We start from the raw sequence: 18850 nt of genomic DNA on the forward strand, positions 1-18850 counted from the left end.
TCTCCCCAGTGTCCGTCACCCAGCCACCCCATCCTTCCTACCCACTCCCCTCTAGCAACCCTCACTTTGTTTCCTGAGATTAAGAGTCTCTTATGGTTTATCTCCCTGTCTAGTTTCATCTTGTTTCATTTTTCCCTCCCTTCCCCTATGATCCTTTGTCTTGTTTCTCAAATTTCTCATATCAGTGAGATCATATGATAATTGTCCTTTTCTGATTGCCTTATTTCGCTTAGCATAATACCTTCTAGTTCCCTCCATGTCATTACAAATGGCAAGATTTTGGGTTTTTTATGGCTGCATAATATTCCATTGTAGATATGTGCCACATCTTCTTTATCCATTCATCTGTCAATGGACAGCTAGGCTTTTTCCATAGTTTGGTTATTGTGGACATTGTTGCTATAAACATTGGGGTGCACGTGCCCCTTTGGATCACTACATTTATGACTGGGAATTCTTAAATCAAGTTTAGGTAGCATTATAGATTATAAATAGATAATCTGGCTGCTCATAAAAAATGTGAGAGAATAATAAAACAGTGCCTGTGCCTCTCAAAGTATTAGAATGAAACTCCACACCAGGAAGTGAAACTAAAAAGTTATCTTATCTAAAAAACTCTCCTAAATCCTAGATGACATCAGTGAAGAAATTCTTTTAAAACATTTTCTGAGATCTGTTTGAAATTGCCTATTGCTGATTGTGATGATCGCAATCTCTGGGTTCAGTAGTGAGATTCTCCAGTCTTTATCACACGAACAGCCTATGGTTTTAGTTTGAATTAAAATTAGGCAATGGCTGTTAAATAGAGAAAGAAAGATATTTGCATGTAGAATCTACCTTCTCTCACATCAGATTTGTTTTATGATCCTTTTTTTTTTTTTTTTTTGGTTCTTCCCTGTAGCAGCAGAACTTTCAGCAGATTAGAACAATCATCAGATTGATTCTGTACAAGCTGACTAGTCTTTTTTCCAATGCCCAGTCAATTCAGTTACAGATGGTAATGTAATTTTTCAGAATGAATTTAATACAGTAACTATTTTCCTAATGACTGGGAAATTATAATTGCAGGGAAAAAAAAAAAAAAAAAAGCTTGGGATTTTTACTGTGGAAAAGATTAGGGGTGAAAAAAGTAAGGTAATCCAATACCTGTAGGCAAAGCTTAAACCTGTGGCTGAGTCAGTATATTGAGCTTATATTTGACATCTCAATTGAAATATGGCATCTCTTTTTGCCAGCTACCAACAGGGATTGTGCTGAGTCATTAGTTTCCTCCAGAGAACACTGAATTCAGTAATGTCATTTCTTCTGGTACCACCTGGAGATATAACCAAAAGTCTCCCATCCAAGTCGGAAGTTAGCCTAGTCCATCCTAGTTTGAAGTTTACATGTGATACTGACCCCACAAAACAAAAGAATTATCAAAAGATATTTGGATAGTTATTGATGGACACTAAACATTTTTCTCCAAGAATTTATACTTACTTTATAGGTGCTATAATCTTTATAGCTCTAAGAAAGAAATGAGCATGTTCTGAAAATAATTTACAGGTAATCTGAAGATTGACAATGGTTCCAAAGTTAACTTATAAAAACCAAGTAAGTAGTTGATTTGCCCCTTATTTCCTGTGAAGAGTATGCAAGTATTTCATTCTTTATAATCAACACAGAGTTGAGGCTAAGGGAAATAAAAGCAGATTAAAACAGAGCTGAATGAGACACCTGGGTGGCTCTGTTGGTTAAGCCACTGCCTTCAGCTCAGGTCATGATCCCAGGGTCCTGGGATTGAGTCCCGCATCGGGTGCCTTGCTCAGCAGGGAACCTGCTTCTCTCGCTGCCTCTGCCTGCGTCTCTGCCTGCTTGTGTGTACTCTCTCTCTCTCTGGCAAATAAATAAAATCTTAAAAAAAAAAACAAAAAACAGAGCTGAATGATACAGGAAATAACTCAGTTAACAGAGGAACTTCAGGTCAATAAGCGATATAATAGACCAGATAATAACTATACCACTTGAATAAATGGAAACAGCCTTTTTCACTATTAAGGTATTGGTACTTGGTATTATTCTCTGTGTAACTAAAGGAACGTACAGAGAGCGAAGACTTTGAATGCAGCAAGAATAGATTCTAATTCATATTTAACTTTTACTGTCTATGAGACACTGGGAAATTATTTAAGCTCTCAGAATCTCACTTTAATCACATATAAATCATACCTATTTTATAGATTGTTGCAAAAATTAAATGAGAATTTGCATCTAGAAGAATGTGTAACATATGGTTCATACTCAATGAATCCTTATAACATTATCATCTCTCTATATGTGTTATTTTTTTTTTTTATAATGTAGAGCTATTTTTTCTTAAGATTTTATTTTAGCTACTCTCTACACCCAAAGTGGGGTTTGAACTCACAACCCCCAAGATGGAGTGAGATTCTGAGAGGTTATATAAGGCTGGCATACCTAGGGTAAATCCTATTTGGCTGTAATTTTAATTCCTTTTATATATTATTGGATTCTATTTGCTATAATTTGTTGAGAATTTCTTCATCTATGCTTAAGTTAGATATTGGTCTATAGTGTTCTTTATTTTTATTTTTTTCCTTATAAGGTCTCTCTCTGCTTTTTGTTATCAGGGTAATGCTGGCTTCATAAAATGAGCTAGGTACTGTTTCTTCTGCTTCTCTCTTCTGGAAGAGACTGGACAGTATTGGTGTAATTTCTTCCTTAAGTGTTTGGTAGAATTTATCAAGGAATCCATCCAGGCCTAGTGCTTTCTGTTTTGGAAGATTAAGTATTGATTCAGTTTCTTTATTCAGATTGTCTGTTTCTACTTGTGTCAGTTTTGGCAGATTATGTCTTTTAAGGAATTGGTCCATTTCATCTAGATTATTAAATTGGGGGCCTAGAGTTGTTCATAGTATTCCTTTATTATTCTTTTGATGTGAACAGAATCTAGAGGGAACGTCCCTCATTTATTTATATTTATAACTTGTGCTATCTTTTTTTCTTGTTTAGCCTAGCTAGAGGCTTATCGATTTTGTTGCCCCTTTTCAAAGAAACAATTTTTAGTGTCATCTGTTTTCTCTATTGATTTTCCATTTTCAGTTTTACTCATTCCTGCTGTACTCTTTACCATTTTTCTTCTGCTTACTTTGGATTTAACTTGCTTCGCTTTTTCTGGTAGACTCTTAGATGATTGATTTTAGATCTTTCTTCTTTTCATATATGCATATCATGAAATAATACATGAAATATATGTATGTATGAAATAATATGTATGTCAATATATATATTATTTAATTTCCTTGTAAGCATTACTTTCACTGCATTCCCCCTAATTTTGCTAAGCTGTAGTTTCATTTTCATTTAGTTCTAGATATTTAAAAGTTTCTCTTGAGCCTCCTTCATTGACATGTGTGTTATTTAATCTCCAAGTACTTGTGATTTTTCAGCCATCATCCTATTTGGTTTCTGGTTTAATTCTTTTGTGGTCAGAGAGGACATGTATGATTGTTCTATGTGATCTTAAGAAGGACATGCATTCTGGTGCAAAAACAATGAATTCTGCTACGCTGAAAACAAATTAAAAAAGAAGAAGAATGTGCATTCTGCTCTTGAACAAAGTAGTCCATAGATGTCAATTTTATCTAGTTGACTAATGGTGCCATTGAGTTCAGCTGTATTCTTACTAATTGTATGCCTGATAGATTTGTTTATTTATTTATTTCTAAGACTTTATTTATTTATCAGAGAGAGAGAGAGCATAAGCAGGAGAAAGTGGCAGGCAGAGGGAGAAGCAGGTTCCCCACTGAGCAAGGAGCCTGATGTGGGACTCGATCCCAGGACTCTGGGATCATGACCTGAGCCGGAGGCAGACACTTAACTGACTGAACCACCTAGGCATCCCAGGTCTATCTGTTTCTGATAGAGGGGTGTTGAAGTCTCCAACTATGATAGCGGATTTTTTTTTTTTTTTTTTTGGTGGGGACAATGTGTGTGTGATTTTTGGTTGTATAAAGCTGAGTATAGGACAGGTGGGTCTAGGGAGAGATAGATGGGGGTGCTATGTGATCAAGCTTACAGAAATTACAAGAATATGGAGGTGTGGGGAACAAACCAGACCACCCTGCCCTAGGAGTGTGGGGTGGGTGTCTTTCTTATGATAATCACCTGTGACCAGCAAAGCTTAACGAGACCCTAGGTGGAAAGTAGGCCATTGAAGGTATTATGACTAGTCCTTGCTCAATGGTGATACCATTAGAGATGTTAAATGGATTTAAGATCCCTGGTTAGCTTTCTATAAAAGACCAACCCTAAGGGAGCTCAGTGGCAACCCTGTGGGGACCCTTCTCACTCTTGAGAGCTTTTTCTGTATCTTCACTTAACACACATCCATCAGGTGACTCACTCTCTCTGGTCCACGAGATTCATTCTTATACTCAGTGAGAGGAGAGCCTAGCTTGGCCACTTCCAGGCAACATGCTTTTTTGTGAGCATTCGTTTCATTTATAAGTGATAGTTTTACTTATATGGAGTAAAACTAGCTACTCAGAACACCTCTAGACATAGAAGGTATTTCTCTTCAATAATAAACTCAAATAAGAGTTATCTTAAAACATTTCACAGGCTTCTCTGTCTTTTTAAACAAAGTATTCTTGTCATTAAAGTCTTCACCACTTCCTGATGCTGTGTTATAAATCTGAACATAAATTATTCTAATGATAGAGTGATACCTTCAGAAACTGTGGAGTGCTAACTGTTGATCGTCTATCTCACTACTGCTGGTGCATATGAATCTATGTTTTTAGAATTTTTTTTCCCAGCTTCCTTGATTTTAGACTGTCATTACTCCTTTATAAGTATTGCCAGTATCTTAGCTTTTTAAAATCAATTATGGACTTCTTAATCAGTGAAACAAGTCTGCTAAAGTTAGGAAAGATAGGAATGGCTAATAAATGTGGGCCTCTTCTAAGATTAGACAGGCTTCAGCTTTAGATAAGGACTTCGCAATTTTCAGTTGCTCAGAGAACTTTGTGAGTTCCTGAGTTCCTGCTTCCTTATTCGGCTTCAGTTGATAGCATTGTTTGCTACTTTCTAGTGAGGTGAAGTATTTACTAAAGTCTTCCAGAAAAACTTTTAACGTTGCTGCATATGGTTTATAACAAATGCATTAAAATTAATATCAGTAGTTCTCTGGTTATGGCCTTAGGTCCAAAGGATTTTGAATACTGCTGTGGAAATGTCTTGCCAAAAAAAAAAAACAGTAACAGTAAAACAGTAAAACAGTAACAATAAAAACAAACAATGCAAACATCTTGCTCAGACTTTGCCTCTCTAAGCCCAGGCTTCCTTGTCATTCCGGTACAAAGACTGATTGTCTTCCTAGAAGGCCTCTGGTCCTCATTTACATTTTCCCTCAAGCTTGGTAAACCTGACAGGAAAACTTCCAGTAGTCAAATTGTAGTGAAGCATGATCTAAACTTCTCAATAATCCCGTGGTGGGAGAGAGGAGAGACTCAAATAAGTAACAGCCCTGGGATCAAAGGATGTTTCTGGTATGAATGTTACTTCCCTTCAACCTGAATCTTTTTAACTAGTCTCGAGGAAACAGTGAGGACAGTTTGCTTGGATTCTATGTTTGAAGCTTGTTTTTAATTTACTACTATTTATTTCCAGGTGGAGCACCAGTATTCCCACAAATTCACAGTGGTGGTGTTACGGGCCACCAAAGTGACCAAGGGGGCCTTCGGTGACATGCGTAAGTGTCCTTATTTGCTTTTCTGCTTAAAATGAGTAATTGTGGTTCACTCTTTAGTTGCACTAGTTCTCTGATAAGCAGGGGCTGGGGGGCTGTCCCTCTTTCAAATGTGGTTATCTTTGTCTAGATCTTTAAATGATAACATTTTGCTAAGTTCTCTGGTGCTCTTGTCTCTGTGCGAATCGTATTTCACATTTTTTTTTTAACATTTTTACATTTTACTTTACATTAATTGAGAGTACTTGGAGTCCGACAAAACAACTATCTCAGGACAAATGGATTTTTGGAACTAAATGCTATTTATTTTGGAAATAAATGCTATTTATTTTGGAAGACTCAAGACTTCACACAAGCTGCCTCTGAGGCAGGGTACCTACAGGATTAAAAAAAAATGCAGTTTCTCTAGTTCTTACACCTTTGAGTGTGTTTATTATGTGTGGAAATAGCCATAGAAACTGTTGGTAGCACAGCTGGAAGCGACCTGAGCCACACAGCCTGAGGAGGATCATGTTGAATGAGCTCTCTGGCAGTGTCCTTCTCCTGGCTTTGGAAAGCAATTTTCCTGGTTAATCTCCCTACTCGAATGGCTGGGGAGGGGGGGCAGCTATCAAGGGGGCAGGGGATCCAAGGAAAGATAAGGATGATGATGATGAATCTGGCAAAGTTTTAAATTATTGTTAAAATGTGGGAATGGGCAGTTAACCCCTCAGAAGGGGTTTTGGAGAAAGAAGGGAGGTTGCAGTTAATGGATCTGGGAAACCGGGACGTCTGCCCTACAGGTACTCAGAGGAAGGGAATCTTGGTGGTGAGAGTGAGAAGTCCCAGGCAGAGCAAACAGCATGTTCAAAAGTGAGAGAAGAACAGAGAGCTTTAAATGATAACATTTTGCTAAGTTCTCTGGTGCTCTTGTCTCTGTGCGAATCATATTTCACATTTTTTTTTAACATTTTTACATTTTACTTTACATTAATGAGTCCAGTGTTGACAGAGAACAGAGAGCAAAGGGAAAGGGGACAAGAACTAATAGAACAAAGTCCAAGATTGTAATTTCATCAGAAATGCGATGGAGAAAAATTTGATGATATTTGACTCACAAGTCACACCACTGGATCTTCATTTGATTAAAAAAAAATGTTTATTCTGGCCATTTTATGTTAAATAGGTTGGGAGCAAGTGCGGAATATGCTTTTTAAGAATACAAATAATACTATAAGAATAAAAATAATAGTGAATATAAGAATAAAAATGAACTTGCTAAAATCATGCCGAAAATGGGCTAATGAAGAAGGGTTAAATACTAAGAAAAAAAATGGAAGATCGGTGCTCAAGCCTTTGATGAATGAAAAAGAACGTCTGGGGAGTGGGTAAAAGAAGTAAAATGGGAAACAGGACATAGAATCTTTGGCTGAGAGAGGTTTTCATGAGAGGTGAGGGAACAAGGACAGTTTCTTCAACTTTAATCTGGACCAGTGGTTTATATTCTAAATTTTATCTCCTACTTCAGTCCAACCCAATCACTCTTTTGTCAGTGTTCTGAGTTGATTCTTATTTTGTTTTTTATAATTTTTTGCACTTTCATTATTTTATTTTAATTTTTTTTAAAGATTTTATTTATTTGACACACAGAGAGAGATCACAAGTAGGCAGAGAGGCAGGCAGAGAGAGAGGGGGGAAGCAGGCTCCCTGCTGAGCAGAGAGTCCAATGCAGGGCTTGATCCCAGGACCCTGACATCATGACTTGAGCCCAAGGCAGAGGCTTAACCCACTGAGCCAACCAGGTACCCCCTGCATTTTCATTATTTTAATGAGAATTCACCAGAAGAAAGAGAAGTCACATCAAAAGCCATATTTAAAAACTGATATATCCCTCATGACCTGGGGAAAAGGCATAGGCTTTATAATTCAAGAGGTTGACTATTAGAAAAGCTGTTCTTAATTCACTGAAGCCTGTGTCAGGAACTCGCCACACATGCAAGTTAATGACCTAATTTGACTTTTAAAAATATATAGTTAGGTTCTTATACAAAGCAGCAACGTACACAGTGGAGGATTCCTATAGTGTAGGACTCTGTCGAGCAGACAGTGGGTTTTGCTGTGTTTTAAGATGAGCCCAACAGCAGTTAAAACTCTCTGCTCTCTGAATTGCCTTCAACTGGTATGGATCTGTTTTCCTAGCAGCTCCCCCCATCAGTACAGGCACTTGGCCTGTGGTTTGTAGAATTAAGGCAGAGGAGACAGTGTCCTTTTAAACATAGATGAGTGACATTGATAATAAGACTTACAAATTAAAATGAGATGTTAATTCATCTCATGAAATGCGGAACAGATACATTTGACTTTATTTCACTGAGTTATTACATAATTTTTTTTTGGAGTGGAGAAGGGAGTTGTTGCCAACCTTTTATGTCACCTTAGTGAGTTTATAGAAAGTCAGGAGGAGATAAGAAGAAAGAAAAAGTCTCAGAGAAATGAATTCATGGAGAAGGGTAGCATGAAAAAGTAAAAGGATGTTATACAGTGCCAACCACTTTATTTTTGAGAAGTTGTAGTATATTACAGTGAGACAAGGTATTGGCATTAACTGTCACTTATACAAATTACCAAGTAATTTGGGATCTTGTATATAGAAGTTCCTTTAGTATGGACAAGGATTAAGCTGTAGGAATTGTCCTAAAGTCTGTGAAGACCACAAAAACAGAAACCCACACTCTTTTCTGCTATTGATACAATGTGTCTGCATTTATTTAGAAAGGCAAGTTTCCATAAAGTTTTACATGTTGGTAAAGAAGAATGACAGCTTGCTATTGGGTTTTTTTGGTTTCGTCTGTGTATGTGGGGGCCTTCTCAAGGGTACCACACTTATCAAGTGGTTGATTGCCAGTAAAATACCTTATCCGCCTTTTTCCTTTTTTGAGATAATATTAAGATTATATCTTAATTTTGTCCCTTGATAAATCATCCTATTCTAATTATCTCCACTTAAAAATACTGTATTAAATTGCTAAAACATCATAATAAAATTAGCAGCACTTCATGAACTGTCTTTTGAGGGGTCAGAGCTGACATTTGAATCGTAACATTTGACTCATGTCTTTGTTTTTACCTGAGGGCCCCAGGCCAGCCAAGTAAAGGACAACCCCTTCCTGGTCCTGGTTGCTAATTTCAGCGTGTGCCCAACTATTTCATTCAGACCAGTATCCCAGGGACAGCCCTTCCTTGCCTTCTTATGCTCCTGTCTCATGAAGAGGTAGTTTGAAGTTCATTTTTGTGCCTGACTCACCAGAGTCTTATTTCTAAAACAAGTACTTTGCATTAATTTGGCAGTATTAACATAACTCTCCCTTTTAAAGGTAGAGGAAGTTGCAGTTAGATCTGACATGTAGCCAGGGGCATGTTAACATTGCACCAGGCGCAGGTGTTAGATGGATTTGTATTAAACTTTGTATTATTTTGTTCCTTTCCTCTTCTAGCAGAAGTTACCTATTTGCAGAATGACTACAGTGACCATAAAATTTCAGTTGGTGATAGTTTACTTTGCACGTATGTGAAACAAAAAACACATAACCCTGGCCACAAACCCGATTTTAAAACAGAATGAAATAGCTAGAAAAAAAAATGTTTTAACTACCTCACTGAGTTTCTGCTCCTTTTAAAAAGTGTTGGCGAAAACGCAGATCACATATGATAATGGAGGCTAGTCTCAGAATTCAGAACTAGAATTAGAGTCATGTTTCATTCCCTAAGATGAAATCAGAAAATGGATAACATAGTGTTTTTGTTTATGTGCTTTTTAAAGATTTATTTATTTATTTGAGAGAGAGAGTAAGCCAGCAGGGTGGTGGTGGGCAGAGGGAGGAGGAGGGAGAATCCTCTGAAGCAGACTCCATCCTGAGCACAGAGCCCGATGCAGGGCTCATCTCACCACTCTGAGATCATGACCTGAGCCAAAATCAGGAATCAGATGCTCAACCGACTGAGCCACCCAGGTGCCCCACCAGTGTTAGATATTTTTAATAATCCGAATTAAGTACATATGTTAAGGATTCTTGGCTGGTCTTAATGGACACTGAACTCTTTGACTTTACAGAATTATCATCATCAACATTAGGATCTTCAAGGACAGTTGTGATAGTAGATGGATTTTCTTTCCTTAAGTATTCAGGAGAACACAAAGCTTAATTCCAACATTTAAACTTTAAGAAAAAATACATACATTTGACAGAACTATGAACTGTTTGTACTGAAGCCAATTTTTATAAGATTGTATTGCTTAATAACTTAAGGTACTCATTTTTCTTAAGAACCTCAAGCTTTTATTTTTCATAATGTCTCGGTCTGTGGGTAAGTAATGTTTTATTGCAGGTAAATTCATAGCAAGATCTAGACCAAGTTCCTAATTTTTAAGTAGCTATGCCATTGGCAGTTTCAAGGCTAACCTCATCTCCCCAAGTAGTACTTCTCAAACATTAATGTCCATATGAATCTCCAGGGGTTCTTGGTCAAAGTGCATATTCTGATTGAGTAGGTCTAGGGAAGGTCTTCCTCTTTCCTCCAGTCTTCTCTCCCAAGCAGTAGCATCGAGCCCCTCACCTCTAGGAACACCAAGAAGATTTAGCCTCTTTAAGGGACATGACTCTCAACACATTGTGTTACTGATCCCCTGCAAAAGGAGTTTAGAACTCAACCTTCCAAATTGTAAACATTTGCCTGAGAGGCAGGGTGTTGGGTGTGAATGTCCAGAAACATTGTCTATTCAGTTTTTTAAGAATCTTCATCAGCAGTAAGAACAATGTAGAAATGACTGAAAATGTATTAATTATCACTCTCTGGTAGACATTCTTGGGTATCGCAGTGATCACATCTCTAGGGAGGAGGCAGAGTATATTTATGAACGAACGTGGTCTCCAGAGGCAAAACACAACTACTCCCTAGTCCCTAGTTCTCTGTCTTCTTTTTTCATCATAGCGATGTTAGGAGAATTCAAGGAGTTGACTAATGTGAAGTACTCTCATGCCTGAACCGTGGTACACACTCAATAACTATTACATACTATGGTTAAAATTATTTCAGATACCAAAATCAGAAGACATTTATTTCTTAAATATAATCTTTGTGTGAGCTAAAGAATATTCTTTGGGGATAGTCTGGCACTGGGATAATTTTCACTTTTTCATCTTGGGAGACAGGAAATGTCCATGGCGAATGTGTTGAGCAAATTGCTGGATCCTTCTTTTTTCAGCTTGGAAGAAAGAGATGGAATGGAATGGCATTCCATCGTGGAATGGCACTTCCGTTGTCTTTTCTGATACCCTTGGGCACAGTTCACTCCTATACTTCTCTGACATCGGTTTGGACTTCTGTTTAACACTTTGTCACCTGGACATCTTAATGAAGCATTTGTAAAACCTGTGTCTTACTCACTTTTTAGAAAATTGGTGCTTAGCCTTGAGTCTGGCCTAGTAGTTAGATCTCAGAGGATGTTGGATGAATGAACAGGATACACAAATATGTGTGATTATACCTTTCGTCTCGGATATTGCTTTCTTTGGGCCTCCTAAAGAGAGAATTTTTTTTTAAGATTTTATTTATTTATTTGACAGAGATCACAAGTAGGCAGAGAGGCAGGCAGAGAGAGAGAGAGGGAAGCAGTCTCCCCACCAAGCAGAGAGCCCGATATGGGGCTCAATCCCAGGACTCTGAGATCATGACCTGAGGTGAAGGCAGAGGCTTTAACCCACTGAGTCACTTAGGTGCCCTAAAGAGAGAATTTTTAAAATAATTTCTGGGGTGCCTGGGTGGCTTAGTCGGTTGAACGTCTGACTTTTGATTTGGGTGCAGGTTTTTATTTCATTTTGGTGAGATCAAGCCCCTTGTTGATTCTCCCTCCCTCTGCCACTTCCTCCACTTGCCTCTCTTAAATGATAATTAAAATAAAATAATATAAAATAAAATATGCATATATATTCCATCTTTTAAAAAAGATTTTATTTATTTGTTTGTTGGAGAGAGAGAGAGAGAGCACACAAGCAGGGAGAGCAGCAGGCAGAGGGAGAAGCAGATCCCTGCTGATCGAGGAGCCTGATGTGGGACTTGATCCCAGGGTCCTGGGATCATGACCTGAGCTGAAGGTAGAGGCTTAACCAACTGAGCGACCCAGGCTGCTGTTATTTCTATCCATAGCTATCTAGAATCTTCCTGGGTTTCAATGTACAGAAACTTTATAACACCTTTGGATTAATAGAATCAATCTTTTCTTAGATTAATATATATTTTTTATAAATGGCACTGCTGTTGGCCTGTGGCCACCTGCTACCCTTAAGTATATTTTTCTGAAATCAGACATTTCCCTAGCATTAGCCCTTAAGTTAATGATGAACACGAGTTTTGGTTTACTAATATTTTTGGAATGTTTTTGAGAATCCACCCAAGGTTTTAAAAATTCTATGTATAATGAAACTGTTTCCCAGTGGGACTTTTATGGGAGGTAATTTCAAGATGAATAAAATGTTCCAGAACATGCCTGTCTCAGATCCCTTATCTTGTATTTTCTGTAAAGTTGAGAAATAGCTTGGGTTAGGAGGGCACTACTGTTCTTCTTTCATTTCGAATGTCATGTAGTCTAGTAAGTGGCCAAAGGTTTTATGAGTCCAGTTAGTCCTTTTTATCTTTATTTAAATAAATTTTTTATTTATTTAAATAAGTTTCTTAAATTTCCTCAAAAAAGTATGCTCTTAAATATTTTATGTCAAAGAGAATACGTCTGCTGCTCTAAAAGTTTAAACATTTATGTGAAAACACTTATCATATATGTTCTTTTAGTATATTTCCATATTTTAAAATTTTTCTTAAAAATATAAAGTTTATATGGGGTGCCTGGGTGGCTCAGTGGGTTAAGCCTCTGCCTTCAGCTCAGGTCATAATCTCAGGATCCTGGGATCGAGCCCCACATTGGGCTCTCTGCTCAGCGGGGAGCCTAATTCCCCCTTCTCTCTCTGCCTACTTGTGATCTCTCTCTGTCAAATAAATAAATAAAATCTTTTTAAAAAATGGAAAGTATATAATGTAGAGATTGAAATTACTAGGGAAGGAAATGACTAATGAAACTTAGCCAAGGGATAGTCTGGGGATTTTGTAAATGTTACTGACTCTTTAGAAGTATTATTCCATTCTTACTCCTCCTAATGCATCAATATATTTTTTTATGAAATATTTTAGATAACATTCTAGACAGAATTATTATAAGTTGTGTATAAGGTTAATTGAAATCTGCAGGTACAAAATGAAATAACAGCTTTGAACTTTTAACTTTGCAAAAGAAATGTTAAAGAAATATGTAATGCATTATTAATGTCCATTATTAACGTCCTCATCAATAAATGCTGAGCTTCTGTTATTTATACCTCCTGCTCACTCAGTGCCTTGAGAAATATAAAAGAAATAAACATAATACGTGTGGTAGGTAACGATTGAAGGCATGTCCCATACTCAGGAGGAAGCATGGCTTAGAGATTGGAGTTCATGGCTTAGAGATCCGGATTCCAATCTCCCATCTGTTTACTAACCCCATGATTTTGGGTAAGTTACTTAACTTTTCCAGGCCTCAGTTTCCTTAGGGGTTAAATGGGGCTAATAGTTATTCCTTCCTCATAGGTTTTTTAATGAGGATTAAATACAATTCTAAAGTGTTTAGAAAGGTGTTTGATAAAGAGTGTATATAATACATGTTAAATAAATAAATAAAATGCTAAGGAGAGTTCTTAGAACTTAACATTATACTTCATTTATTCAGTTTAGTAACACTAACAGAAGATATGTGCTGTTTTTATTTTAATTTTATAGGTACAAACATTTTATTAAAAAGACATTAAATAAATAATCTAAAATCACACGGCTGTTAGGTTTTATGGCTACAACTTAAACCTATCTCATTCCGATGCTTACTTGTACAATGGCTTTGCCTTTGAGCTATTTGTGGTCTAAATGATAAGATGAAATAGGTATAAATAACTCTGGGAAACCAACCCAAGAAGATATGCACTCAGGAATTGTGTATCTAGGCTATGTGATGTTGCTGATTCTGAAATGTGTTGGCAGTAAGCTTCCCAGAGGACTTCACAGCTTGAATGGAGATTGAGATAGGTTTTAAAACTAAGTAGAATTTTATTATGTTATTATTAAATAGTTTTGACATTTTGATTTAGAAAAAAATCATAAAAAGTTTTAAACATGGGACACAGTATGTATACTATACATTTTTAGGGAATCTGGTCATTTTTTAATGGTTTATGCTAGAGAATAAACATAAAGTACCAAGGATAATAACTTGTTTGAGTATAGTGGTTCTAAACAGGGGTGGGGGTTGATTTTGCTGCACAGTGTACATTGGGCTATAAATCTAGAGACATTTTTAACTGTCACAGTTGGGATCCTACTGGCACCTGGCGTGTAGAGGTCAGGAAGCATTGCAGAGAAAAGAATTATCTGACGCAAGGGGTGCCTGGGTGGCTCAGTGGGTTAAGCCTCTGCCTTTGACTTAGATCATGATCTCAGGGTCCTGGGATTGAGTCCCACATTGGGCTCTCTGCTCAGCAGGAAACCTGCTTCACTCCCACCCCGCCCCACTCTCTCTCCTACCTCTCTGCCTATTTGTGGTCTCTCTCTGTCAAATAAATAGATAAAATCTTTTTAAAAATTTTAAAAAATAAAATAAAATTTTTAAAAAAAGAATTATCTGACCCAAAATGTCAGTAGTAGTGTATTTTTGTTAATAAAAAATAAGAACCATTCTTTTGTGGTGTAGACTGCATATCTGTGGCTAAATCCATATAGCTAACTTTAACAATATAAATAATTAATATGTTTTCTAATACTATGTAAGAATTTTTGGAGAACAGGTCCTTCCTCTCCAACATAAACAGATGCCAAGATACATTCCTAGATTCTAAACTTATAAAAACATCCAGACATAGACACTGATAACGCAGGTATTTTTGTTTCCTTCCAAGAAGGTATCACAGAGATTGAAGCTAAAAGGCAGGGCAGGTAGCAAGCGAAATTTCAGTTCTGTTCTAGATTGACATTTGCTGGCTTTGGGTTGTTTTGAATTGATCTTTCTGTGTTTTCTCATGAATATCAACATTCTTCACAGTAATTTTGTTGTTGCTGCTGCTGTCTGTTATACCATATGCCGGATGGTAGCCGATGTCCTCAATGTACCGAGTCCACGGTTGGTTCCCAGCAGTACCAAGTCATTTGTGTGTAGATGCCACTGGGCTTGCTTCCTGCCGTCCATTTGGCTGACGCTACATTCTGATGGTTTCATGTCCCTTTACAGAAGGAAACATGTGACCTGAGAAACCGCTTTTATAGATCTGAGGCTGTGAGAAAAAGAAAGATGAAAAAATAGGGAGAGTTCAAATTGGAGACTCTGACTGATCAAGGGATTCAAAAATAGTGTTAACACAACCGCTTTGTAATTTCAATTAGCAATAACTGTGCCTCAGATAAATTTCATTGGCTACAAAAACAAAAGACAAAAACAAAACAAAACAAAACAAAAAAAAGCCTCACTGGCTACAGTCCAGCTACTGTGGCAAAGTGCTTTGCAATTTCAGATGAGGGAAAGGTATTCTATGATGTTTTGAGTTGTTAGACGATGCTGCTCTCGTTTTAAGGGCTTTGCTCCTCTCTCTCTAGTGTATCCAGAATCACGGCTGAAAGTTCTGTTTTACGAAACCACTTTGAATTCGCTAACTTTTCTAGTTCCTGCATTTCTATCGATTTGCAGGGACTCTCCTTCAACATTTGTCCTCATGACAATTCCAACTCTAAGCCTTTTCTGGAGAAAGCAGGGACTCCTGTCTGCAAACAAGTCCCTTGACACTCTACCTGTTCCCTGGAGTTATTAAGGGAGGCAAGATGTGATTCAAAGGTTTATTATTATATTTGCATCTAGAGCTTGGAATTAAAGGTTAAATGCAAATTCATCTGGAAGAAATGACTGGCATTGACTTACATTAAAATACAAATGAATGGGGTGGGGCAGAGCTTCAGGAAAGTTGAGATATACTAGCCACGAGTAGAGAGAAGTTAGAGGGAAGGTTGGTGTACCTAAAGTAAAGATCACCTTTTCTGCAGTATTGCTCGGAGCTAGTCCATCGCCCATTACTTCAACAATATTTATATGTTCCTGTAATGTCTCAGAGTTTATGCTAGACTCTAGTAGTGAATGGGAAAAGTGTGGTTCCTGCTATCACAGAGCTTACGGGTTAATAGAGGCAAAATAGGTAAGAGTTATTAGTGTTGGTGTATTTGAAAGAGCAAGGAATTTGGCTTCAGAAAGACTAGGCTAAAATCCGGTCTCCGAATGACCTTGCTCAAGTTACTAAAGGCCTCCAAGTCTCAGCTTCCTCACCTACATCATGGGAATAATAATTCCTAAATCAGTAAGTTGAAGCTTGATGTAGAATTATTTTTATTTTATAGAGATGGATATAGATGTGGCCTTTAGGGAACATGACCTGTAGTGGACAATCTTAACCTGATAAGAAAACAGAACAACTAGTCAACTTGGGATGTGTGAACTGGTTAAGGGAAAAATAGAACATCTCATTCCACTCGTCCTTTTATGTGTATAGTATTTGGACCCTTGAAAATTCTTAGGACAAGGACACAACTTAATAATGTTTAGTTATCAGCTAAAATGTCAGAAGAAAGCATGAGGAGGGCACCTGGGTGGCTCAGTTGGTTTAAACGACTGCCTTCGCCTCAGATCATGATCCGAGAGTCCCAGGATCGAGTCCCGCATCATGCTTCCTGCTTGGCAAGGAGTCTGCTTCTCCCACTGATCTCTCTCTCTCCTCTCTCTCTCTCTCACAAATAAATAAAATCTTAAAAAAAAAAAAGAAAGCATAAGGATATGCATAAGTAGAAGAGAACCCATGTTTTCTTACTCAGAACCAATGCTTCTGCCATCGGTGTGACTGTATGGAGTGTTCGAAATGTGTGGATTCCAGAGATGCCTCATGGCTTAAGTGTTAACTCCTGAGAGTGACACTGCTTGCATGGTGGAGGAGGGTCACTGACTGGAAGGAGAGCCTGGGGTCCAGGGAGGGGGGGCTCTGTAAGCCCTTTCTTTTCTTTTTTCTTTTTTTAAAATATTTTATTTATTTATTTATTTGACAGAGATCACAAGTAGGCAGAGAGGCAGGCAGAGAGAGAAAGGGAAGCAGGTCTCCCGCCCAGCAGAGAGCCCAACACGGGCCTCGATCCCAGGACCTGAGACTATGACCCAAGCTGAAGGGAGAGGCTCAACCCACTGAACCACTCAGGCACCCTTCTGTAAGCCCTTTCTTACCACGCTTAGGCCTGCCCTCCCAGTCCTAGTCTGAGAAGGACAATAGTGTGTTTCATGAAGAGGACTGTGGCTTTATGGTGGAGGCATTACAAAGAGTGGTTTGAATGTGGGGAAGATAAGCAACTACGAGATTGTGGAATGGGTCCAGGTGAGAGGTACTGCTTAGTTGAACTGGGCGGTGATGTTTTTGAGTGGGCTTGAGGAAGCAGAGGTGACAGCCATGTGAGAGGTAGAATCTGTGAGACAGATTGGATACAGGAGCTGTGAGGAAAAGAGAAGGAGTCTCGTGTTTCCAGCTCTGATGGCTGGGAGTGAGGGGCTCCATGAAGTAAAATAGGAAAGTCAGGAAAAATAACAAGTTTTTACTTTTAGGGTTTTGTTTTATTTTGCTTTGGTTTTCTTTTTCCTTGAAGGTAAGCAAAGAAATAGGGAAAGGAAATAAATTTGTCTCATACATGTTGAGTTTGAAGTATTTTCAAGGTTTTCAAGAACAGACTCAAAATCTCAGGAGACAGAGGGGCTCAGAGCTGTAGATTAGGGAGCGTGTCCTATTTATGCATAAATTAGAGTCAAGAGAGGATGAGAGGACTTCCAGAATTGATTCAGAATGGTTAAAAAAAGATATGGAAGCCTTTAAAAATGTATTACTCAGCAACGGGATTTTTATGGACATGTGATCAAGAATCTCATGTTTGTTGTACTTATACCACCTCCTTCTTGCAGCCTTGACGGAGTGAATGAATGCATTATGAATGCACTTTAAACCTTGAAGACTATCAGTTTTAAAGGATCTGAGATTAATCAAACTGCAGGATTCATGTGTGTCACATGATCTGAGGAATACATTTTTGAGTGTGTTTTTTTAGACTGTAAATAACGGGGTTATTCTTTTACAAGTTGGTTTTGACTACATGAGCATTCATTTTTTTAAAGGGGTTCACTTCATCTCGAAGGGCTCATTTGAGGGGTTTCTAAGCAATGTGACATGAAAGCCCACAAGTTAGTGTGAACTGAGAGGGAAAATGGTAGAGAAAGGTATGCTAAGGGAACATTTATAGAACTAGGTAGGAAATCACAAATAGTGATATCTTTTATTTGCACAAAGGCTATTGCATTGAGAAAAAGCTCATTGAGTTCTATATTGAAGCTACAATAGGGGCGCAATGGTTGCTGGGAACTCGGGTAGTGGGAGGCGGGTATAGAGAGATGTCCATCAAAGGATATAAGATGGATAAGTTCTGGGAATCTAATTACAACATGGTGATCATAGTTAACAATACTGTTAATGTATCGTTAACATAGTTAACATATGTTAACATGTATAACATAGTCAACAAATATGTTAACAAAAAAATACTGTGAACAGTACTTAACAATAACAATAACATAGTTAACAATACATAGTTATCATAGTTAACAATTGCTAATGACAATATTAGCAGTATTTGGAGTAATAGAGTATTTGGAATATTAGCAATTTGGAAGTTGCTAAGAAAGTAGATCTTCAAGGGTTTCATCACAAAAAGAAATGGCATTTGTGGGAGATGATAGAGTTGCTAACCAGCCCTATTGTGACAATCCCTTGGCAGTATGTGTATCAAATAATCATGTTGTACATCTCATATCTCAATAAAGCCGAGAAAAAAGTTACAGTAGGGAGAATAACTGATTAAGTAATAGAACGAGGTGGAGCACAATGCGTCAGATTTTACAAGATGATGGGGTTAGAAACAGTA

The 18850-nt window shown here is 37.7% G+C and overlaps 1 protein-coding gene across 3 annotated transcripts in view; it reads left to right on the forward strand.

The window, feature by feature from the left end:
• PLA2G4A (phospholipase A2 group IVA) overlaps positions 1-18850 on the forward strand; it is a 162815-nt gene that overhangs the window by 43648 nt on the left and 100317 nt on the right. For all 3 annotated transcript variants that reach the window (XM_082704068.1, XM_082704070.1, XM_082704069.1), the window contains one exon: positions 5677-5758. In XM_082704068.1, the coding sequence (XP_082560194.1) occupies positions 5677-5758 (82 nt within the window). The remainder of the gene's footprint in view (positions 1-5676; positions 5759-18850) is intronic.

Source organism: Mustela nivalis (assembly GCF_964662115.1).
Source record: "Mustela nivalis genome assembly, chromosome: 16".
Taxonomy (NCBI): Eukaryota; Metazoa; Chordata; class Mammalia; order Carnivora; family Mustelidae; genus Mustela; species Mustela nivalis.